The sequence below is a fragment of the Salmo salar genome, chromosome 02 (assembly GCF_965601325.2).
Source record: "Salmo salar chromosome 02, fSalSal1, whole genome shotgun sequence".
Taxonomy (NCBI): Eukaryota; Metazoa; Chordata; class Actinopteri; order Salmoniformes; family Salmonidae; genus Salmo; species Salmo salar.
This window is the reverse complement of record NC_138292.1, coordinates 53,302,504-53,327,902: the sequence shown is the minus strand read 5'-3', so window position 1 is coordinate 53,327,902 and position 25,399 is coordinate 53,302,504. Positions and strand designations below refer to the sequence as shown.

General features: G+C 42.9%; 1 protein-coding gene across 2 annotated transcripts in view; it reads left to right on the top strand.

The window, feature by feature from the left end:
- The window catches only part of LOC106586106 (ERO1-like protein beta), a 35,265-nt gene extending 9,954 nt beyond the window's left edge, over nucleotides 1–25,311 (top strand). For both annotated transcript variants that reach the window (XM_014172973.3, XM_014172982.3), the window contains exons 4-16: nucleotides 704–745; nucleotides 6,869–6,951; nucleotides 7,129–7,202; nucleotides 9,500–9,620; nucleotides 12,896–12,942; nucleotides 13,523–13,537; nucleotides 13,650–13,676; nucleotides 16,786–16,878; nucleotides 17,292–17,538; nucleotides 17,885–17,954; nucleotides 21,613–21,699; nucleotides 22,809–22,942; nucleotides 23,217–25,311. In XM_014172973.3, the coding sequence (XP_014028448.3) occupies nucleotides 704–745; nucleotides 6,869–6,951; nucleotides 7,129–7,202; nucleotides 9,500–9,620; nucleotides 12,896–12,942; nucleotides 13,523–13,537; nucleotides 13,650–13,676; nucleotides 16,786–16,878; nucleotides 17,292–17,538; nucleotides 17,885–17,954; nucleotides 21,613–21,699; nucleotides 22,809–22,942; nucleotides 23,217–23,277 (1,101 nt within the window). In that variant the 3' untranslated portion in view covers nucleotides 23,278–25,311. The remainder of the gene's footprint in view (nucleotides 1–703; nucleotides 746–6,868; nucleotides 6,952–7,128; nucleotides 7,203–9,499; nucleotides 9,621–12,895; nucleotides 12,943–13,522; nucleotides 13,538–13,649; nucleotides 13,677–16,785; nucleotides 16,879–17,291; nucleotides 17,539–17,884; nucleotides 17,955–21,612; nucleotides 21,700–22,808; nucleotides 22,943–23,216) is intronic.
- The last annotated feature ends 88 nt before the right edge of the window (nucleotides 25,312–25,399 follow it).

Here is a 25,399-nt window from a genome sequence, read left to right as displayed (position 1 = left end):
TTACATTTATTTTTTTTACATTTTAGTCATTTAGCAGACGCTCTTATCCAGAGCGACTTACAGTAGTGAATGCATACATTTCATACATATTTTTTTCTCCCCGTACTGGTCCCCCGTGGGAATTGAACCCACAACCCTGGCATTGCAAACACCATGCTCTACCAACTGAGCCACACGGGAAACTACAGATTAGTCTGTAGTGGCTGGTGTCTGTGCTAAAGGTAAAGGCCGCTAGCAGTGGCTAACAATGACTAAATAGCTAGTAGCTAATTAGCTACTTAGCTTCTGTTGGCTAGGTTCTGGCTATAAGTTCTAAAAATAGCAGATCCATATCACATTGGGTGAGGCGGGTTGCCGGAAGGTATATTTAAGGTATATTTAATAAAAAAATGGAAAAATAGATTTAAAATGTATAGAAAAAAAGACGAAAAATACAAAATTTACACGGGAGACTGACAAACAACATCTGCACGGCTTCGCCATCTTGGAATATTGCTAATCATTCTAATTATTTTAGATCTAGGCCTACAAGAAGAGACCAGGGCTAGGGGCAAATTAATTTACAATTGTTAATATAGTGTTTCCCGAGTCTTCGTATTTTAATCTGTGTTTTCTGTTAATTATAGCTTTGCCTCTGTGACCTGCTTTCTGCATTGTTGACAGTGATGTCCCATCAGTTTTCTTTGTGTGTGTTTGTTTACAGAGCAAGATTCCAGTGGGAATAAAGTCTGGAAACTACAATAGGGTAAGGTGGTCTCTCCCCAGATAGACAGACGGCATTCACTCAACAGTCATTCAACTGTAATGAATACAAACACACTCTACAAACACATTAAAATGAAAGGAAAGAGAATGTACCATATGCACTCTCGATTTTCATGCAATATGGCAAAGAAACAGGGGTGTACTTACTATGTTTTAAAAGAATTAGGGCAAAGGAGTAAGTTAAACAGATAATACTGTGTAAATGTATTGTTCGAAGAATGTATTATAGTTGGATATTTATTATAGTGGGGGGGGAAGCGAGAGACATGATTGTTGGAAAACGCTTGGGTCGTGTTCAGTAGGCATGAGGAGGAGTGAAACAGGTGGGTACTATCTGATTTTTGTCCAATTACAAATGCTTGTTTTTGTTCTCTTCTGCAAAGTGTTTTGTTACAGTGTACACTAATGAACACGACCCTGGCGTAGTGCCTTTTGTTTGTCTTGTAATGACCCACTAGTGTTTGTTGGTTATCAGGACTGATTGGCAGGCAAGGTCAAATCCTGCTCTATCTTTAGTTAATGGGAAAAGGTTATGTTTGGACACATCGGTTGAGCTAGGGGTAGTTACATGGCTATAGGCTACATTATGTGCAGGGCAAGGTTTGTTTTTCAACTTTAATGAAATCAGCCACATCTCATAGATTTTCGACCAACAGCGTTAAGCCAGACAGCTCTTCAAAACTTTTCAGTAGTTTATTAGCCACATCTGGCTTGACTTCCCGAGGCCTCTGGTTCCTTATTGTGTGGTCTGTTGTGTGAGGATTTTTGTCACATCGCCCTCCAGTGTTAGGGGTTAGCGCTAAGTGTGCTACTGGAGACGTGTGAGGCAAAAGGCTGATTAAATTCGCAGTTAGCGCTGTGGTGATGCTCTCTCACAGCTGAAGGCACAGAGGGGCATGTGCTGGCTAGAGATGCTATGTGGCTGGTGACGTAGCCATGCCACAGGAAGAAGCACAGCAGGTGCTTGTGTGTGAGGTCATGACGAAACATTAGCTGACTGCACATCAGAGTTGTTTATTTAGCTTTTTATGCTTCGTTGCATGTGGCGTTAGCTTAACCAATTTTTTTTAGCCCCTCTGGTATTTTTTTTCTTGACTGACTTTCTATTTAAAAAGTTGAATCCTATTGCAGACAGTGTGTGAAGAGCTCGAGTTGAAGTATACAGAGTAGGGAGCCCTATATGATGGATTTAGCCTAGCGTAATTGATAACAAAGATGGGTCGTTCCATTTGATTTCAATCACCTTTTGACTGCATCCTTTTTGATTTTAACAAAACTTTTAATACATACATATTTGTCCATGGTAGAAGTGGTCAGAAACGAGCTTTTTAGACTTGTGGTAGGATAACTAACCTTCCAATTAATGGCAATACATTTCTTAGCCGCTACAAATGCTTGGGAGTCCCATAGGGCGGTGCAGCGTCGTCCGGGTTTGGCCGGTGTAGGCCATCATCGTAAATAATAATTTGTTCTTAACCTTTATTTAACAAGTCAGTTAAGTAAAAGACCATAACATATGCAAATATGTCTCCTTTTGTGTTTTACACCTCCAGCAGAGGAATGACATTTCTGAGTGCATGTAATTCAGTTTCACTGGCATATACTTTGTTCTATGAATGGCCTTAAACTGCAGTATTTGATGTGCAAGATGATATGAACATGACTGGGCATCCAAACACATCTGTATCCATTCATCACCATCATCAATAGCTTCTACCAGGTTTTCCTCACATTTTTGTTTTACATGTTTTGTGTCATCGGGAAAAGCCTTGATACAGTTTGAAATCAACTTTGGACGTTTGTCAGACTGCCTTAAAATAGCATCTGGCTGGTCCAGTGTTTGCTACACAGAGAGAATAAAGTGTTGCAACTGCAAAAATGCAGTTCCCTGGCTGCCTGACCCTGCTGATACCCCTGTCACCATCTGATCCTCCTAAAATGAGGCATGAAAAATAATTACCTTGGTGTCCATTCATGCATTATATTATCCAAGAATAGAATCAATGGTTCAGTAATTGAAAGGACCATTATTCCCAAATCCCAGACTGTAGCCTTAAACTTAAGCTGCTGTCCTGTAGTTACTGTAGGTCTACCCATCAATTCAAGATTTAACTTTGTATCATTCACTGATATTGTTAATATACTGTAAAATTCACCTGAGCTCCGTAGACTGATCTTCCCTGGCTGTCTGACCTAGGGCTGTGGCAGGCATGAACTTTCTTCAGCCGGTGATTGTCAAGCAAATAACTGTCGGTCTCACGGTAATTGACTGTTTATTAACAAATACACATTTAGCATCTCCTGGCTTCTAATAAATCCATGTAATATAGCCTACACCTTCACAATAAATCCATTATTTGTTTTGGACAGGTCTAAAGAAGCATGATCTGAAGAGAATAGCATACTCTGAGTTGTCCTTATGTTTGGTCCTGATATGGCTATGCCAAATGGCTGTGGGCTACACTAGTTCATTTAGCATTATTTTATAGTATGAAGAATACAATTCAACAAAGCTAAATAAAATATAAATGTCTCAGTGATTTGAGGGAGTGTGCACATGCATCTATTTTTGTGTTGAGTGGTTAACAAAGAAATAGGTACTCCTATAAGCTTAATTTAGTTATTAATGTAACTAGAGTACGGAGAAAAAATGTATGAAATGTATGCATTCACTACTGTAAGTCGCTCTGGATAAGAGCGTCTGCTAAATGACTAAAATGTAAATGTAACTTTAGTTGTTCTACAAACGTTGGCCTATATGTTTAGATTTTTAATACATTGTAAGGCTGCGTGATTTGATTCTAATGATGATTGGAGAAAAGTAGCTTGACATGCATGAGCTCTGCCTTGTTTTTTTTGCGTAGGCTGTACACACTCCAATAGTCTCTCATTCACAATTTGACAAGCACTTGATAATGGCTCGAATTTCACAGCGGGGCCGTAATGCACCCTAAAATAATCCATGCCTTTTGCGGACCGGAGTGCTGCGTTGTGCCCTTGTCACTGAGTGCGCTGCGCAATGGAAGCCCTCTCACTCACATGGCTCTCTGTCACGTGATCAGGCCTTTCTCACAGGCTACAAATGAAGATGGACACATCGGAGACGCAACTGCTTGTCCTTATCCAATTCCGAGGTGCATATTGGAAAAACTATCCACATTTACTTTGTTAGCCAACAAGATGAGTAGGCCTAACGAACAGCAAAAGCACTAGCCTATGTCAATCTACTATCCCCCATAGTACAAAAGTCGACCTATTCTGTGCCAGAAATAAATATTCCAAACATAGTCTGGGACAGTTGTGGGATGTGATAGACCCCAAATTAATACAACCACTAGCATCAAAACACCTTATTTATGCAATGTGGCTGACGCAACAGATCAGAACGTTTAGCTTAAAATGTTGCTAAACTATTACGCTGTTTCTTCACATTATAGGCGCAGCAATGCGCACATGGTAGTAGGCTATAAGCGCGAATGTTCCATTAGCGGAAAACACCATTATCTAAAGTGACCGCAAATGCGATTATGCATATGACGCTTTTATTATAAAGGTGCCTTTTTATGGTGAAAATGATCTTCCCCAAACTTGAAACTCACGCGCTGCTTATGTATGCCAGTTAGGGTCTACACGCCTTGTAAAGCAGATGAATGTGCTTAATTTTAAGAAGTTATTTGGCCACTTTAGTTGTGATACAAACCTTACTAAAACATAGGCCTATGGGCTAGGCTACATGAGGTGTGCGACTATGTTTAGAAAAAGTTGTAAAAAAGAAGCCAGTTTCTTATGCTGGGCATCATTTACAAGTGATAGGCTAGTATTGTCACCCTTCAGACTTTTCTTGATTTAATCTTGTCTTATATATGTGTGACATTTGTTTTGATTTAGAATGGACCATTATCATGCACCTGTATCGAAACGGGGGCAGCGGGAAAAATACATGTCATCTATGCACTTAAATAGTGAATGGAGGACGCTTTTCTCCGTGGTTTATTTTCATGCCAGCCAGGTAGACTATTCTCCAGTTGTAAATATAAGCATATTAGGAAAGTAGAGAAATAAATATAGTAGGCCTAACCTAGAGAAATAAATATAGTAGGCCTAACCTATAGAAAACTGATGGGATTCTCTTTTTTAATAGCGGCCATCACTCTGTTTTACATTTCCATTACATTTAAGTCATTTAGCAGACGCTCTTATCCAGAGCGACTTACAAAATGGTGCATTCACCTTATGATATCCAGTGGAACAACCACTTTACAATAGTGCATCTAAATCTTTTAAGGGGGGGGGGGGTTAGAAGGATTACTTTATCCTATCCTAGGTATTCCTTAAAGAGGTGGGGTTTCAGGTGTCTCCGGAAGGTGGTGATTGACTCCGCTGTCCTGGCGTCGTGAGGGAGCTTGTTCCACCATTGGGGTGCCAGAGCAGCGAACAGTTTTGACTGGGCTGAGCGGGAACTGTGCTTCCTCAGAGGTAGGGGGGCCAGCAGGCCAGTGGTGGATGAACGCAGTGCCCTTGTTTGGGTGTAGGGCCTGATCAGAGCCTGAAGGTATGGGGGTGCCGTTCCCTTCACAGCTCCGTAGGCAATCACCATGGTCTTGTAGCGGATGCGAGCTTCAACTGGAAGCCAGTGGAGAGAGCGGAGGAGCGGGGTGACGTGAGAGAACTTGGGAAGGTTGAACACCAGACGGGCTGCGGCGTTCTGGATGAGTTGTAGGGGTTTAATGGCACAGGCAGGGAGCCCAGCCAACAGCGAGTTGCAGTAATCCAGACGGGAGATGACAAGTGCCTGGATTAGGACCTGCGCCGCTTCCTGTGTGAGGCAGGGTCGTTCTCTGCGAATGTTGTAGAGCATGAACCTACAGGATCGGGTCACCGCCTTGATGTTAGTGGAGAACGACAGGGTGTTGTCCAGGATCACGCCAAGGTTCTTAGCACTCTGGGAGGAGGACACAAGGGAGTTGTCAACCGTTTTCTTCCGCAATTGCAAAGCCTATAGAAATGTTGCGCAGCATGAGCTCATAGGCTCTCATAAAGTGTTTGATTTAGATTTTTGAATACCAATGCCATGACAGAGAAGAGATTTGACTGGGCTGAGCAGGAGCTGACCTCCTGTAGGGGTGGGACGGCTAAGAGACCAGAGGTGGCAGAACAGACTGCTCGGGTTAGGATGTAGAATTTGAGCACAGCCTGAAGTTAGGCAGGGGCAGTTCCCCTTGGTGCTCCATAGGCATGCACCATGGTACTTGTAGTGAATGCTAGCTTTGACTAGAAGCCAATGTCTACGGAGGAGCGGGGTGATATGGGAGAACTTGGGAAGGTTGAACACCAGACGGGATGGCACAAGCTGGGAGCCCAGTCAACAGACAGTTGCAGTAGTCCAGACGGGATAGGACGATGGCCTGGATTAGGACTTGCTCCACTTCCTATGTAAGGAAAGGTTGTACTCTACAGATGTTGTAGAGCGTAAACCTGCAGGAGTGAGTCACTATTTTGATGTTTGCAGAGAACGACAGGGTGTTGTCCAGGGTAATGCCAAGGTTCTTTGCACCCTAGGAGGGGGACCGTGGAGTTGTCGACCGTGATTGAGTAGTCTTGGAGCGGTCAGGCCTTCCCCAGGAGGATGAGCAGCTCTCAGCTCTAACATCTAAACTGACATCCAAAATATGCCAGGCAGGCAGAGATGTATGTCGCCACCTAGGTGTCAGAAGGGAGGAATGAAAAAAGTAGTTGCGTGTTTTCTGCATAGCAATGATGGGAGAGACCATAAGAGGATATGATAGAGCCGAGTGACTTGGTGTATAGAGAGGAAAAAGGAAGGGGCCTAGAACCGAGCCCTTGGGGACACCGGTAATGAGAGCATGTGAAATGGTTAAACTTTGAGCATCTTTATCTGTTTTGGCATTCAGGTTCAAAAAGTAACCATGGGCAAATGTGTATTGAAAGTTTTGTTCAAATCACAAGGGGTGCCATCAAAAAGTGATTGAAATCAAATTGAACGACCCACATGTAGGATTTTTCTTAGGCTACACATTTTTACTTTAAAGTTATCTTATTTAATCTAGCTAATGGTCTTTTCTCTTTGTATCCTTGTGGCCAGTATTCCCAGGTGGCCAACGCCAACACGGACATAGTAGATTGTGAACAAGCCCAAGACCTGGGGGCTATTAACAGCACCCTGAGGTAAGAGCACACGCACACGCATGCTACTTCCCTAAAAGGCCTCATACATACATGGGCATCAGTTTGGATAAGAAACCACTAAACCAACATTCCAAAATATGGCGGTTATTTCAGATGAATGAAAGCATTGTCCGAGAGTGGTTGCTGTATTACTTTTCCTCCTCCTCTCTCCTATAGTAACTATAGTAAAGAGGCCTTTGAGGACTGGGCCCGGCACGATGACGCACAGGACCACTTCTGTGAGCTGGATGGTAAGGCCCACTCTTCTTCCACTTCAATGCTTATTTTAGACAGTGCCTATCTTTTCCATTCATATGGGATTGAGGCTGGTGTATTTCTTCTAACATTGGTGCTAGAGTGGGGTGTTGCAAAAGCAGTAGGTTTTTTACCTGCTACACTGGAACTTTAGGCCAGTGTGCAAGAACCACTTTTATAAATTGTTCTCGGGCGTGAGCTACTCAACGAATCTTGAAAATTTAACCAAAGCTTAATTATACTCTCAGTAATCTATGATGGGCAAACGCTTGTGACTGTCTGAGAGTATCTGTTTAGAGAGGTGGAGACTTTGCTAGTGAATATTTTCTAACACTTCTCCCTCCAGAACATAATCGAGCATCTTACGCAATTGTCTGTGGAATTGCAAAATACTCTCGTGAAGCCACGCTTCTGACATAATAGGAGCTTCTCATGGTCTGCAAAGAATGTGCATGTAGTGTAGCAGGCCAGTAATGCATTTTGGTCTTTGACAGTCACTTTCGAGATGTGAAAACATCTGACAAACTTATTTTAAAAAATGTATATATATATTTCACCTTTATTTTACCAGGTAGGCCAGTTGAGAACAAGTTCTCATTTACAACTGTGACCTGGCCAAGATAAAGCAAAGCAGTGCGACAAAAACACATGGGATAAACAAACGTACAGTCAATAACACAATAGAAAGATCTGTATACAGTGTGTGCAAATGTGTGAAATTCAGTGAAATTCCCCTTTTAGTGACCCCTTAACAGGTGGATCCCGTTAGCGGGATCAATTTGACAACAGCCAGTGAAAAATCAGAGCGCCAAATTCAAAACGGCAAAAATCTAAAATTTCTCACACATACAAGTACTATACACCATTTTAAAGATAAGATTGTCCTTAATCTAACCACATTGTCCGATTTCAAAAAGGCTTTACGGCGAAAGCAAAACATTAGATTATGTTAGGACACCACCTAAACAAGAAAAGCCACACAGCCATTTTCCAAGCAAGGAGAGACGTCACAAAAACCAGAAATACAGCTAAAATTAAGCACTAACCTTTGATGATCTTCATCAGATGGCACTCATAGGACTTCATGTTACACAATACATGTGTGTTTTGCTCGATAAAGTTCATATTTATATCCAAAAACCCCATTTTACATTGGCGCGTAATGTTCAGAAATGTTTTCCCTCCAAACCTACCGATGAACGAGCACACATATTACAGAAATACTAATCATAAACTTTGATCAATATACAATTGTTATGCACCGAATTCTAAATGCACTTCTCCTAAATGCAACCGCTTTGTCAGATTTCAAAAAAGGTTCATGGCGAAAGCACAATTTGCAATAATCTGAGTACAGCCCAGAAGACGCCAACAAGCAAACAGAAACCCGCCATCTTTGAGTCAATAAAACTAAGAAATTACATTATAAATATTCACTTACCTTTGATTATCTTCATCAGAATGCACTCCCAGGAATCCCAGCTCCACAATAAATGTTCGATAAAGTTTATCTTTATGTCCAAATACATCCATTTTGTTCGCGCGTTAGGTTCACTATCCAAATCCACAACGTGGATTTACTTAGTCCAGACGAAAAGTCAAAGAAGTTATACTACAGTTTGTAGAAACATGTCAAACGATGTATAGAATCAATCTTTAGGTTGTTTTTAACATGTATCTTCAATAAAATTCCAACCGGACCTATCCGTTCTCTTTAGGAATGAATATGAACTCAGCTCGCTCCCAAGTCTCTGCGCGTGACTGAACCCATGCCTTATAATGGGACACCTACTTCCTTGGGCTGTTATTCCCTTCGAATTCACCATAGAATCCTCAAACAAGGTTCTAAAGACTGTTGACATCTAGTGGAAGCTTTAGGAAGTGCAAAATGAACCCTAAATCACTGTATACTGTAAAGGCAATCACTTGAAAAAACTACAACCTCAGATTTCCCACTTCCTGGTTGGATTTTCTCAGGTTTTTGCCTGCCATATGAGTTTTGTTATACTCACAGACATCATTCAAACAGTTTTAGAAACTTCAGAGTGTTTTCTATTCAAATCTACTAATAATATGCATATCCTACCTCCTTGGCCCGAGTAGCAGGCAGTTTAATTTGGGTACGTTTTTCATCTGGCTGTGAAAATACTGCCCCCTATCCCCAAGAGGTTTTAACAAATACCCCTTTAACATTGACAAGATACATTTTATAAGGTGTATCGCAATAGTGAAAGGGGATTCATCTATCCATTCATCCCAATGTTCTCTCATTCTTTCTCACACCTTCTGTCAGATGAGACGTCACCAGATGCAGACTATGTGGACCTGCTCCTAAACCCGGAGCGCTACACTGGCTACAAGGGCCCCTCAGCCTGGAGAGTGTGGAACAGCATCTACGAGGAGAACTGCTTCAAGTGAGACACACACACACACACAAATAAACTTTTGTAAAAAAAAATATTTTACCTTTATTTAACTATGAAAGTCAGTTAAGAACAAATTCTTATTTTTCAATGACGGCCTAGGAACAGTGAATGCAGTTTTACACACAGATGAACTAAATCTATCCCATGCCTACTCGCTCACAGTCCACTCACACACACCACATAAGCGACATGTTCCCTAATCTGTAGCTAGCTGAAATATTTCAGCTTCTTCCCTCTCTTCACTGGTCTGATGTACAGTCAGGTCCATAATTATTGGCATGTGTGCATCAAAGATCCACCCCCATATTTTACTGTAGGTACAAGGTACTTTTCTGCATATGCTTCTGTTTTCCAAAACCACCACTGGTGTGTGTGGCCAAAGAGCTTTATTTTTATGTCATTTGACCATAGCACTGGTTCCAATCCAAGTCACAATGCCATTTATCAAACTCTAGGTGGAGCTATGGTCAGATGACATGAAAATTTACATTTACATTTAAGTCATTTAGCAGACGCTCTTATCCAGAGCGACTTACAAATTGGTGCATTCACCTTATGATATCCAGTGGAACAACCACTTTACAATAGTGCATCTAAATCTTTTAAGGGGGGGGGGGTTAGAAGGATTACTTTATCCTATCCTAGGTATTCCTTAAAGAGGTGGGGTTTCAGGTGTCTCCGGAAGGTGGTGATTGACTCCGCTGTCCTGGCGTCGTGAGGGAGCTTGTTCCACCATTGGGGTGTCAGAGCAGCGAACAGTTTTGACTGGGCTGAGCGGGAACTGTGCTTCCTCAGAGGTAGGGGGGCCAGCAGGCCAGAGGTGGATGAACGCAGTGCCCTTGTTTGGGTGTAGGGCCTGATCAGAGCCTGAAGGTATGGAGGTGCCGTTCCCTTCACAGCTCCGTAGGCAATCACCATGGTCTTGTAGCGGATGCGAGCTTCAACTGGAAGCCAGTGGAGAGAGCGGAGGAGCGGGGTGACGTGAGAGAACTTGGGAAGGTTGAACACCAGACGGGCTGCGGCGTTCTGGATGAGTTGTAGGGGTTTAATGGCACAGGCAGGGAGCCCAGCCAACAGCGAGTTGCAGTAATCCAGACGGGAGATGACAAGTGCCTGGATTAGGACCTGCGCTTCCTGTGTGAGGCAGGGTCGTACTCTGCGAATGTTGTAGAGCATGAACCTACAGGATCGGGTCACCGCCTTGATGTTAGTGGAGATCGACAGGGTGTTGTCCAGGATCACGCCAAGGTTCTTAGCACTCTGGGAGGAGGACACAAGGGAGTTGTCAACCGTGATGGCGAGATCATGGAACGGGCAGTCCTTCCCCGGGAGGAAGAGCAGCTCCGTCTTGCCGAGGTTCAGCTTGAGGTGGTGATCCGTCATCCACACTGATATGTCTGACAGACATGCAGAGATGCGATTCGCCGCCTGGTTATCAGAAGGGGGAAAGGAGAATATTAATTGTGTGTCATCTGCATAGCAATGATAGGAGAGACCATGTGAGGATATGACAGAGCCAAGTGACTTGGTGTATAGCGAGAATAGGAGAGGGCCTAGAACAGAGCCCTGGGGGACACCAGTGGTGAGAGCGCATGGTGCGGAGACAGATTCTCGCCACGCCACCTGGTAGGAGCGACCTGTCAGGTAGGACGCAATCCAAGCATGGGCCGCGCCGGAGATGCCCAACTCGGAGAGGGTGGAGAGGAGGATCTGATGGTTCACAGTATCAAAGGCAGCAGATAGGTCTAGAAGGATGAGAGCAGAGGAGAGAGAGTTAGCTTTAGCAGTGCGGAGAGCCTCCGTGACACAGAGAAGAGCAGTCTCAGTTGAATGCCCAGTCTTGAAACCTGACTGATTAGGATCAAGAAGGTCATTCTGAGAGAGATAGCAGGAGAGCTGGCCAAGGACGGCACGTTCAAGAGTTTTGGAGAGAAAAGAAAGAAGGGATACTGGTCTGTAGTTGTTGACATCGGAGGGATCGAGTGTAGGTTTTTTCAGAAGGGGTGCAACTCTCGCTCTCTTGAAGACGGAAGGGACGTAGCCAGCGGTCAAGGATGAGTTGATGAGCGAGGTGAGGAAGGGGAGAAGGTCTCCGGAAATGGTCTGGAGAAGAAAGGAGGGGATAGGGTCAAGTGGGCAGGTTGTTGGGCGGCCGGCCGTCACAAGACGCGAGATTTCATCTGGAGAGAGAGGGGAGAAAGAGGTCAAAGCACAGGGTAGGGCAGTGTGAGCAGGACCAGCGGTGTCGTTTGACTTAGCAAACGAGGATCGGATATCGTCAACCTTCTTTTCAAAATGGTTGAAGAAGTCATCCGCAGAGAGGGAGGGGGAGGGGGAGGAGGATTCAGGAGGGAGGAGAAGGTAGCAAAGAGCAAAATAGAGCTCTTTGGCCACGCCCCAGTGCTGGGTGTTTGGCATCAAAAAAGGGAAGCATATGCAATAAAGTACCTCATACCTATGGTAAAATATGGTGGTTAATTGTTGATGTTATGGGGCTGTTTTGCTTCCACTGGTCCTGACGGCATCATGAACTTTACGAAGTACCAGGACATTTGCCAAAAACCTGGTTACCTCAAATGGATTTTCCAGCAAGGCTATAAACACAAGCACTAATCAAAATCCACAAGGAAATGGTTACTTGACCACAGAATCAACATTTTGCAATGGCCATCTGCCTCCAGACTTGAACCCCATTGAAATCCTGTGATTTGAATTGAAGCGGGCAGTCCATAAGAGCAGGAGAATAATCTGGAAAGATTCTGTATGGAGGAATGGTTTAAGATCCCTCCCAACGTTTTCTCCAATCTCAAAGCATTTTAGAGAGAGGTTCAGTGCCGTTATCCTCGCAAGGAGAGGGTGCTATTCTATTAAAAACAGGCGTGCCAATCACCAATTGTGTTAGTATAAAATAAGAAAATTTCCCTTTTTTTAACATACAATATAGCTCAGTATTTGTATAATTTATTTAATAGTTTTTTGCTCGTTTTTTTGCTTGTCTTTATTTTATTATTTAACCTTTTATTTAACTAGGCAAGTCAGTTAAGAACAAATTCTTATTTACAATGACTGCCTACACTGGCAAAACCCTAACCAGGACGACGCTGGGCCAATTGTGCGCCGCCCTATGGGACTCTCGATCACAGCCGGTTGTGATACAGCCCGGGATCGAACCAAGTGTGCCAATAATTATGGACCTGACTGTATGTCATTTTGATAAATCCATAGAGTATAGTGTCTGATTGCCCATTGTTTGTGGTTTGCAGGCCCAGATCAGTGTACCGGCCCCTTAACCCACTGGTTCCGCCCAGAGGTAAGGGATACTCTTCTAGCTTACAGCCTGTATTCACCATCATGGATTGTCTTGTCTCCATTTTCCTTCTTAGGGTGGCCTGTATTTTACAATCTTAAGCCAACAGCTAGTTTTGTTTACCGTTTGCCCTGTGTATTCACATGCTTTCATTTCGCTATTAGGTTATAATAATAGTTGTTATATTGTTAATAACCAATATATTAATTAGAAACGATATAAATTGTTATTAATTGCTAGTTTTCCAGAATCATTTCCAGAGATGTGTGTGCATATTCAGCTTCTGTGTAATAGATAATGTCCTCTCTATCAGCTTACCTGCTGGTAATAGATCGTTGATGGTAATAATGATAGCAGGGCTTTTGTTCGTGTTTGCCTTGTAGTGTTACTTGAGTTATTTAGGAGTAAATAGTGTACAGTTTTCCCCTCCAGAAGTCTGTGTGGGTTTGTGTGCGTGTGTGGATGTGTTGTTGTTGTAATAATAATATTATTATTAATAATAATAATAATAATAATAGCCCACAGTATGTGTGTAACATGCCTTTGTCCTCCTCTCCCTTTTGTATTTTTTTCATTCCCATAGGAGGAGATGATGATGGTAAGTTGGAATCTATGCATGTTAATCTATGTATATTGAATTGTGCTATTTATAATATATTTTAATGAATGCAAACTGACACAAGGCCTATTGTCGTTTTGTATCCGTGCAGGCGAAGGCTTCTACAACTGGCTGGAAGGTAACGTTTTAGAAATGTATTTTTATTTCATCAAATTATTTTAAAAAGTCTCTTCAAATTAGCATTATTTTCACTTCAAATACACAATATATTTTGGAATGAAGCAGTGGCACACCTTTGTTCAGCACTGTTACACTTTATAGTCATTTCCCTGTATGGGACGGCACAGGACAAGTAAAAACTTCTAAATTAAGAATGGGATTATTTTAGTTATTTGTTAATTAGTCCATTTCAGAATCACTTGAATGTTACGTGTCATCATCGAATGCCCCTCAACCACACCACTCAGAACAGCCACTCGCATCCAAACCAATTCAGCCGAGACACTCTCTCTCTCTAACTTTTTCTCTTGTATAATGGGTTTTCAACATCTGTCAGGTTGCACCCTGTGCGTCCCAAATGGCACTCTATTCCCTATGTAGTGCCGCACTACATTTGGGGGACTCTGGTCAAAAGTAGTGCACTATATAGGGAAAAGGATGCCAAAAAAAAGCGCCCTCTTTGTATGCCTTCATTAAGGTGTTTTTGTTCAGGCAGACAATAGTGGTGGAAACCTCTTTGGGTGGGCTACAAAGAAACCATACACAGTTCCATCCCTATTGTAGCGGGCATTGATGCAGTAACGGCCCCTCTATCTACTTTTGACTTTTTTATTAGACCACTCGCAGAACAGCTCCCCTCCTTTGTAAAGGACACCAGCAGTATGATCTCTATCATTGAATCTCTTGATCCTCTGCCTGAGAACACCTTGTTAGTTACTTTTGATGTTGAGTCGTTATACACAAATATTCCACACGAGGGCGGTATTGAAGCCATGGAACATTTTCTTCTGCAACGTGACCCTAATGAGCTACCTTCCAGTGCCTGCATTGTAACATTGGCTGAAATAGTACTCACACATAACTATTTCATGTTTCTAAATGATTTCTTTATTCAGACGACGGGTACTGCTATGGGATCCCCCATGGCTCCTAACTATGCTAATTTGTATGTGGGTTACATGGAGAAACAATCCATTTTCAACCCTCTCAAAAATGTTTTCTTGCCTAACATCATTATTTGGAAACGGTATATTGACGATATTTTTGTTCTATGGAGGGGTGATGCAGAACTGCTCCAGGCGTTTTATGCTTTTCTTAACTCCTGTTCTGAACATTTGAGATTTACTATGCAATCTGATACACGTCAAATCAGTTTTCTTGATCTTCTGATCTTGTGTGAAGATAATGTTCTATACACTGATCTTTACAGGAAACCTACTGATCGTAACAGTTTGTTGAGGGCTGATAGTTGTCACCCACTTCCCTTGAAAAATAGTTTGCCCTACAGCCAATTCTGTCGAATCAAAAGAATTTGTATTAAACAATCAGATTTCGACAGAAATATGGCTGAGACTCAGGATAAGTTCAAGGAGAGGGGCTACAACAATAATCAAATTAGCCTTCCCTGTAGCTCATTTGGTAGAGCATGGTGTTTGCAACACCAGGGTTGTGGGTTCGATTCCCACGGGGGGCCAGCACAGAAAAAAAAATCGATGAAATGTATGCATTCACTGCTGTAAGTCGCTCTGGATAAGAGCGTCTGCTAAATGACTAAAATGTAAATGTAAATGTAAATTAATATTGCCATTGAGAAAATTCAAAACAAAACGAGACATGACCTTTTTCAAGGTCAGTCTTGCAAAAAGACGCATTCTTGCGTTCTCACTACCCACTATTCAAAGTGCTCTGAACAAATTAAAGGAATCGTTCACAAACATTGGCACATTCTGAAATATGATGATAGTCTCGTTAATGTGTTTTCTGATCTTCCCCTGGTCGTATTCTCGCGGGGAAGAAATCTGAGACCAATTGGTACACTCTGATTTACCACCCCAAGATATTCCTGAACAACGTCTATTTGCGCCCATACTGGATGGAAATTACAAGTGTAATGGCTGTGCTCAATGCAATGGCACTTATAAATGTAGATCCTTCAAACACCCCCAAACAGGGAAATCTATCCCAATTAAAGGTGTTATTACGTGTTCCACTAAGGCAGTTATTTATCTTATAACTTGTCCTTGTGGTAAAAATTATGTGGGTAAAACAAAGCGTGAATTAAAAGTACGTATCTCAGAGCACCGTAGCACCATTAGGCGCAAAAACTTAACTTACCCAGTTGCGGCCCACTTTTTGGAAGCAAACCATCCGATTTCGTCTCTGCGTTATATTGGCATCGAACATGTCACCCTCCCGAGGAGAGGGGGTGACCTTGATAATTTATTGTTAAAACGAGAGGCTGCCTGGATCTTTAATTTAAAGACCCTTGCTCCCTTCGGTCTCAACATAGACTTTGATCTGAAGCCATTCTTGTGATAATTGTGATTTTGCCATTGTAATTGTTTGTTAGATACATTTTAGACTACAAATGCTATGATCGTACGCTATCCATTTGTTTGTCTTTTTGTATGTTCTTTGTATGCCATTTTTTTAAAATATTTGAGTTAACCAATGATATTAGGCCATACTTGGCCATGATTACAAACACCTGTGTGTCTCTTGACACTATATAAATGACTCATCTCGCAGTGTTTGTGATGATACCCTGATGAAGACAGCTTCGCTGTCGAAACGTTGGTTATTCAATTTTTGCATCTGAGCTCTTAGAGTGTGCGGCTTTCCTTTATTTTCTAGTGTTCTACTCCGCTAGCCAGCACCTCGCCTTTATAGGTGTGCGTTTCTTTTTTCTAGATTGTTTTTGTTCAGGCAGACAATAGTGGTGGAAACCTCTTTGGGTGGGCTACAAAGAAACCATACACAGTTCCATCCCTTGGCTCTAGTATAGAGAAGACTATGAAATAAGCCTTTGTTGTGAATGTCCCGTGATGTGCAGACACACTTACTGGACCAAGAGAGGGGACTCTAGTCACTCAAATGCATTGAGTTGACAACATACACAGTGATGGCAGACTATTTCTGAACTAGGGGTGTGCCATGTGTGCATATCTCAAGCTTTCTTGTTTTCTCCTCTCTTTCTCTCACCCTCTCCCTCCCCCCTCTCTCTCTCTTCCCATCACCCCTCTACATACTCTTTCTCTCTCTCTCTTTCGACCCTTCCTCCCCTCTAGGTCTGTGTTTGGAGAAGAGGGTGTTCTACCGGCTCATCTCTGGTCTCCACAGCAGCATAAACATCCACCTGTGTGCAGAGTACCTATTGGCCGGTAGGAAAAACAAACCACTTCCTCTCTATAGATGTCAAAACAGTCACCAGCGTTATGGTCATAGAATTATAATTCTTAGAATAGAAGAAGCCCCTCGAGTCATGATAATTTGAATGACGAACCATGGCAATTTGGGTGGCGGGTGTAGTAATGTGTGTGGTGTATTGGTGTTTGTGTAAAACCAATTTAGCATTTTCTATATATTTACTCTACTTTTGTAAGTGTTCTTGTATTGGAATACTTTCATATGGGTCTGTTTTATCATTCTATAACTGATTCAGTGTTTGTTTACTTCTTCGTTACATCAATTCATAAAGGTTTCTAAATCAGTGGTCCCAGTTTTTCACCCCAACGTCATCAGTCGTGCCAACGTTGATGTAACCCTCACTATTCACTCTCTCTGCTCTCGTCAGAGGGCTGGGGCAAGTCCCTGTGGGGCCCCAATGTGCAGGAGTTCCGCCAGCGCTTCGACCCGGCCGAGACCAAGGGCGAGGGCACGCGGCGCCTTAAGAACCTCTACTTTCTCTACCTGATCGAGCTGCGCGCCCTCTCCAAGGTGGCGCCCTACTTCGATCGAGCCTTCGTCAACCTGTACACGGGCGACCGTCAAGAGGACCGAGCCACCAAAGAGTTACTGCTGCAGTTCTTCAACGAGACCAAGTTAGTACATTTTTTTTAACATATCTTTTTTTTTAAGTGATTTTTTTCTATTTATAGAAGAGATAGTGAGAGAGGAGGGTGACAGTGAAGAGCGATAGAAGTTGTGTCAAAAGGCAGTAGGCTAGATTCAAACCTATGCCAACACTGTAGACATGTGCCAGAGACTGCAGCATTACAGCTAGACCAACCAGGCCACAATACCAATTGAGTCTTAAGGATCATTGGCGCTACTGAACTCTAGGGCTTAAATGAAGTCATGAGTTTCAGGTCAAGTGGTCAGTTTTGATTGTGAATTAGAGGGGATATTGTCTTGGCTTCGGAATAACTGTCTGTTCTCGTCTCCCAGAGCTTTCCCGATGCACTTTGACGAGAAGTCCATGTTTGCTGGGCAGAAGATCGAAGCAAAAACGTTGAAGGTGAGTCCACACATCTCACTTTCATTTCACTGTTAATACTAACATGCTTATATTTGCCGTAAGCCCAGTCCTAGAATAGGTTTGACCCATATCTCAATGGTTTGGTCCCTAGCATAGCTTTGTACAGTGGGTCTTGTACAGTGGGTCTATTTGGAATGTGGAGAGCAGATGTGTCTATGCAGAAGTTTGTGCTAGCTCACTGTACGAGCGGCTAACCAAATGGGCCAGTATTCGGTCAACAGACATTGGTTTTATGCACTGTATAATGATTTTGATGTGTCCATTGAACTTGACTTGACACTTCCAAGATATGGCCTAGTAGGCCTACATTCTGTACATATCAAATACATTTGTATTTGTCACATGCGCCGAATACAACAGGGTTAGACCTTACAGTGAAATGCATACTTACTTAACCAACAATGCAGTTTTAAGAAAAAGACCTCCAAAAATAAGAAATAGAAGTAACAAATAATTAAAGAGCAGCAGTAAAATAACAGTTATTAATGTGACTATGCATAGATAATAACAGAGTAGCAGCAGTGTAAAAGAGGGGGTGGAGGGGGGGCAATGCAAATAGTCTGGGTAGCCATTTGATTAGATGTTCAGGAGTCTTATGGCTTGGGGGTAGAAGCTGTTTAGAAGCCTCTTGGACCTAGACTTGTCGCTCCGGTACCATGTGCCGTGCGGTAGCAGAGAGAACAGTCTATGACTAGGGTGGCTGAAGTCTTTGACAATTTTTAGGGCCTTCCTCTGACACCACCTGGTATAGAGGTCATGGATGGCAGGAAGCTTGGCCCCAGTGATGAGGGCACTGCCCTCTAGTGCCTTGCTGTCGGAGGCCGAGCAGTTGCCATACCAGGCAGTGATGCAACCCATCAGGATGCTCTTGATGGTGCAGCTGTAGAACCTTTTGAGGATCTGAGAACCCATGCCAAATCTTTTCAGTCTCCTGAGGGGGAATAGGTTTTGTCGTGCCCTCTTCATGACTGTCTTCGAGTGCTTGGACCATGTTATTTTGGTGATGTGGACAGCAAGGAACTTGAAACTCTCAACCTGCTCCACTACAGCTCTGTTGATGAGAATGGGGGCGTGCAGGGTCCTCCTTTTCCAATCATCTCCTTTGTCTTGATCACGTTGAGGGAGAGGTTGTTGTCCTGGCACCACACGGCCAGGTCTCTGACCTCCTCCCTATAGGCTGTCTTGTCGGTGATCGGGCCTACCACTGTTGTGTCTTTGGCAAACTTAATGATGGTGTTGGAGTCGTGCCTGGCCGTGCAGTCATGAGTGAAAAGGGAGTACAGGAGGGGACTGAGCACGCGTTGTTGAGGATCAGCATGGCGGATGTGTTACCTACCCTTACCACCTGGGGGCGGCCCGTCAGGAAGTCCAGGATCCAGTTGCAGAGGGAGGTGTTTAGTGCCAGGGTCCTTAGCTTAGTGATGAGCTTTGAGGGCACTATGGTGTTGAATGCTGAGCTGTAGTCGAAGAATAGCATTCTCACATAGGTGTTCCTTTTATCCAGGTGTGAAAGGACAGTGTGGAGTGCAGTAGAGATTGCGTCATCTGTTGGGGCGGTATGCAAATTTGAGTGGTTTTAGGGTTTCTGCGATAATGGTGTTGATGTGAGCCATGACCAGCCTTTCAAAGCACTTCAGGGCTACAAATGTGAGTGCTACGGGTCAGTAGTCATTTAGGCAGGTTACCTTAGAAACATGTATTACAGGCTCAGACAGGGAGAGGTTGAAAATGTCAGTGAAGACACTTGCCAGTTGGTCAGCGCATGCTCGGAGTACACGTCCTGGTAATCCGTCTGGCCCTGCGCCCTTGTGAATGTTGATCTGTTTAAAGGTCTTACTTACATCGGCTGCGGAGAGCGTGATCACAGTCGTCCGGAACAGCTGATGCTCTCATCCATGTTTCAGTGTTACTTGCCTCGAAGCGAGCATAGAAGTAATTTCACTCATCTGGTAGGCTCGTGTCACTGGGCAGCTCTTGGCTGTGCTTCCCTTTGTAGTCTGTAATAGTTTGCAAGCCCTGCCACATCCGACGAGTGTTGGAGCCAGTGTTGTACAATTCGACCTTAGTCCTGTTTTGATGCTTTGCCTGTTTGATGGCTCGTCGGAGGGCATAGCGGGATTTCTTATAAGCTTCGGGATTAGAGTCCCGCTCCTTGAAAGTGGCAGCTCTACCCTTTAGCTCAGTGCTGATGTTGCCTGTAATCCATGGCTTCTGGTTGTGGTATGTAAGTACAGTCACTGTGGGGACGATGTCATCGATGCACTTATTGATGAAGCCAGTGGCTGATGTGGTGTACTCCTCAATGCCATCGGATGAATCCCGGAACATATTCCAGTCTGTGCTTGCAAAACAGTCCTGTAGCTTAGCATCTGCTTCATCTGACCACTTTTTTATTGATCTAGTCACTGGTGCTTCCTGCTTCACATTTTTGCTTGTAAGCAGGAATCAGGAGGATAGAATTATGGTCAGATTTGCCAAATGGAGGACGAGGGAGAGCGTTGTACGCGACTCTGTGTGTGGAGTAAAGGTGGTCTCGAGTTGTTTTTCCTCTGGTTGCACTTGTGAGATGCTGGTAGAAATGAGGTAAAATGGATTTAAGTTTCCCTGCATTTAAGTTCCCGGCCACTAGGAGCGCCACCTCTGGATGAGTGTTTTCCTGTTTGCTTATGGCCGTGTACAGCCCATTGAGTGCGGTCTTAGTTCCAGCATCAGTTTGTGGTGGTAAATAGACTGCTACGAAGAATATAGATAAACTCTCTTGGTAGATAGTGTGGTCTACAGCTTGTCATGAGATACCCTACCTCAGGCGAGCAAAACCTTGCGACTTCCTTAGATATTGTGCACTAGCTGTTGTTTACAAATATACTTAGACCGCCACCCCTTGTCTTACCAGAGGCTGCTGTTCTATCCTGCCGATACAGTGTATAACCCGTCAGCTATATGTTATTCATGTCATCGTTCAACAACGGCTCGGTGGAACGTAAGATATTCGTTTTTATTGTCCCGTTGGTAGGATATACGTGCTTGTAGTTTGTCCACTTTATTATCCAGTGAATGTATGTTGGCCAATAGTACTGATGGCAAAGGCAGATTAGCCACTCGTCGCCAGATCCTCACAAGGCACCCCGATCTCCTTCCGCAATACCTTAGTCTCTTTCTCCTGCGAATGACGGGGATGAGGGCCTGTTCGTGTGTCTGGAGTAAATCCCTCTCGTCTGACTCATTAAAGAAACATTCTTTGTCCAGTTCAAGGTGAGTAATCGCTCTTCTGATGTCCAGAAGCTCTTTTCGGTCATAAGAGACGGTAGCAGCAACATTATGTACAAAATAAGTTACAAACAAAATAGCAATGTTGTTTAAGACCCCATAAAACGGCAGCCATCCCCTCCGGCGCCATCTTCTAAGGCTGACAGGAAGTCCTAATAGCTAAGCTAAAAGCTAATGACAACTGACTTGGTGTGAGTGTATGTGTGTTTGATTCCTCAGCCTCACTGATTATGACTAAATCTGTTCAAATTATACCGAATGAATGCAGGTGTTTGCAGGCTATTTATCCACATTGAGCCTAGCTCATACCCCAACAGGAAGCAAAGCCTGAAACATTCCTGTCTCTCTCTCTCTCCCCCTGTTTTCCCAGGAGGAATTCCGGCTACATTTTAAAAACATTTCCCGCATCATGGACTGTGTGGGCTGCAGTAAATGTCGACTCTGGGGGAAGCTACAGGTATGCCATTTTGGGACTCTTGTCCTTCCTCCTGTGGACACGTGGTTATTTTTAGCGGTAGTTACCCGTTATGCTGTGCAGTAGTTAGCTGTTATGTAATAAGTGGAAAGGCAGTGCTATTTGTAGATGTGACCAGACAATTTATAATTTCTCTTCATATCTGTATTATTTAGTTACTTTGCTACTTTCTTCAGTTTAATATATACTGTAGAAAATATATTTTAAATTCTTGATGTATGAAGATTTAACTAAAAGAATACTTCTCTGATTTAAAACTGATCCCGGCACATAACACAGCACCATTATAAGCAATAACAATACCCTTAGGACAATAACCAAAACCAATGGATTTTGAGTAGAGTCAAGAGGAAGAAGCAATATGGAATTGTACCCTATATCTTGGGACAGTGTTAGATCTGATGATGTATAGGAAAATATTACATACCAGTATCCACATCCAATGTTTCTGAGCATTTGCTGGATATCAAATATTTTCATAAGGTAAAAAGAGACTCCACTCCGCACATTGAAATCCACGCTCCCATGTTTTAAAAAATATAATTTATTTCACCTTTATTTAACCAGGTAGGCAAGTTGAGAACAAGTTCTCATTTACAATTGCGACCTGGCCAATGTGGTTTATGGGCGACAATGTTTTAGCCACAAGCCACGACTCATAATAATGACCGGAATGGCGCAAATGGAATGGCATAAAACACCTGGAAACCATGTGTTTCATGTATTTGTTGCCTTTTCTCTTATTCCGTTCCAGTCATTATCACGAGCCTGTCCTCCCCAATTAAGGTGCCACCAAACTCCTGCGGTTTCAGCCCTTAGGTCAGTGTTTTCCAGTCCTGGTCCTGGGGACCCAGGGAACATTTTTGTTTTTGACCTAACAATAACACACCTGATTCCGCTAATCAAAGGCTTGATGATGAGTTGATTAGTTTAATCAAAAATGTGCAGGACCAGGATTGAGAAACGTTTAAATAATTATACGCTCATGAAACCTTGTTGCCAATAAACCACATGGCATCATGGATTGGAGTGTGTGAGATCTCAGGCTTTCTCACATGATTAACCCATGGCTCCCCAACCCCCCATTGCAGACCCAAGGGCTGGGCACGGCGTTGAAGATCCTCTTCTCTGAGAAGGAGATCAAGAACCTGCCGGAACACAGCCCCTCCAAGGGCTTCCAGCTGACACGACAGGAGATAGTGGCCTTGCTCAATGGCTTTGGGAGGTTGATACCACTTTTATACACATTGTGTCTTTATGGTTGATACTACTGCCTTGGAAACTGGATAGTGTTCATTAGGGCACACAATGGAAAACGTTTTAAAACGTAAAATGAAAATGACCATTTCATGCTGGACAAATCCAGGTAGTCTGTCTCGCAATTTCAAATTACTATTAGCATGACATACATTTAGTAAATATTGCATACATTGTCATAAATAGTTTCACAATCTCTTTTTCTCCCCATCTCCTTCCCCCTTCTCTGTTTCTCCCCGTAGGCTCTCCACAAGCATCCACCAGCTCCATAGTTTCCGCGCCTTGCTGAAGGAGAAGAGGTAACACCCCCCCCCCAACAGCACTACCACCTCCCGGCTACCAGGTGGAGCCAACCCAGAGGGAACTGCAATAGTCTTATTCCTCCCCAGAATAAGATCAAGTTCAGGGACTTCAGGATCGACACTGAACCCCCATCCCCTCCTCCTTCCTTCTTCCTCTATGTACAACTCTCTTTACTCTCCTTCTCTCCTCTTCCTTTCCAGAGAGCAACGGCACTAAGTCTGAGAAATCTGTACCTCTGTTTCCTTTTGTTTTTACTTTTGTGGATGAAAGTGTTCACTATGTCAGGCATATTAGTTGTGAGCTAAACCCATCCTTGAGTGAGGGAGTTTGTGTGTGTGTCTGTGTGAGTGTGTAATTGAAGGTGTGTGTTTGTGTGAGAGTACTTGTTTTGTCGTTGATCGCCAGTTGCAGCTAAATGATAACGAGAACTAGGATTCATTCCGTACTTTTACGACCATAAACTTGATAAGCGCAGCTGCTTTTTCCTATCCTAGAGGTGTAACCTTTTTTTTCCTGTGCGAGTGCATGTGTTGAACGAACGTCTATGTGAGCGACTATGTCTGCTTTTGCTTTTGTCTGTGCATTTAACTGTGCTGTTTAGGGGTGTTTTAACATCTCCATTTGGCAATCCAGTCTTTCTGCGCATCATATTATATAAAGCCTAATTTAAATGTGAAAAAGGAACAATTTACAGATTGGGTATCTGTTGACAACGATAAGCTTGCATTACTTCTCTCATACCTATTCTATTTGGTGGCAGAATGGTTCCTGGTGTTTTATTCTTATCCTATTCTTATTTTATTGGTTTTATGAAAGTCGAGACTAGCCAGGGTGATAGCAATCCCAAATGTGTAAGAGGTGTTTTCATGGCAATGAAAAGCCACACCAGTATTTGTTTCATAGTTCACTTAAATAAGCTGTCATGCTGTGAAACTGCCATGTTGGAGAAGAGTACTGTTAAAGTATAATGGAGAATGTAGCCAATGGTGTGAAAAGAAGCAACTCGAAACAAGCAGTGGGGTTTGTTCCCCCATGATGGTCAAGTTCACTGGGGTGTCTTGGTGAGCTTGCCATGTAAATCAATTCAAAATGGATACACGTAATGGCATTTAACGTCACACAACCTTTTTTATACTGTCATGCCCTTCAGGGCTGGGGCGATACCAGTATCGCGATACTCGTTATTATAGTGGCAAGGAAACATAACGTGAAGCGTATTTAACTTCTTTAGGAAAACGGCCCTAACGTTCCACACACTATACATGTTTTATTTCTGTCTGAACTAGGTATTTCACCATGTGGACCAAAGATTTTATGTTGCCTTTTTTCTTTTCTATCATGTCAAAGCACATTTGAGTTTTTCCACCATATAAGTCTTTAGTTTGTGCATCATCACCCCCTTGGGTAACATTGGTTAGAACATGTTGCAAGTGAGGTTCGCCTTATGTGCAAAGATTAAACTATTGGTAGCCAGACAATACCTGGGTAATACTATGTATCACATTTTTGTAAAAGAAAATCTCGATCCAATCAAACAAAGGTAGACATGGGGTCCAGTAAGTAGGATTTGAGTCAAGTGCTAGCTAGCTTATGCTAACATAAAGAGCAACGCTAATGTCGCCGTGAATGTGACCGCTATGGAGATTGAACAAGCTGTTCCTTTGCTTAAAATGAAAGAAATAGACAAGATAAAATATTATTTTAGAGGAAAAGCGTGTGTGTCTGTCTGGGCCTCGCATGCTTTCTAAAACATCAGAACGTCCTGTGCAATCCACTTGTCTGCCTTAAAAGTTCCAAAAAATCGTTAAAAAAGCTTGAGCCTGCTTTCTTGGATGAAATTCACAATTTTGTCTCCAATGATCTCCACGCTCTTCTGCTTTCTCCTATCTCTGCCTTTGTAACATATTCAGATTACCCAGAAAGTTGTACTATTTGTAAAAGGAAAATTAGTTGCACCTGTATTGATGTGTGTTCTTGTTTGATTATATTTATTTGAACAGAGGAATAAATATTTCTGGTTGTCATTCAAAACTTTTTATGCCTCTTTTTCAGATTTGTACCATGATCCATTATGTACAAACCCTTTCAGAACAATACTATTTGACCTCACCATAACTGAAAG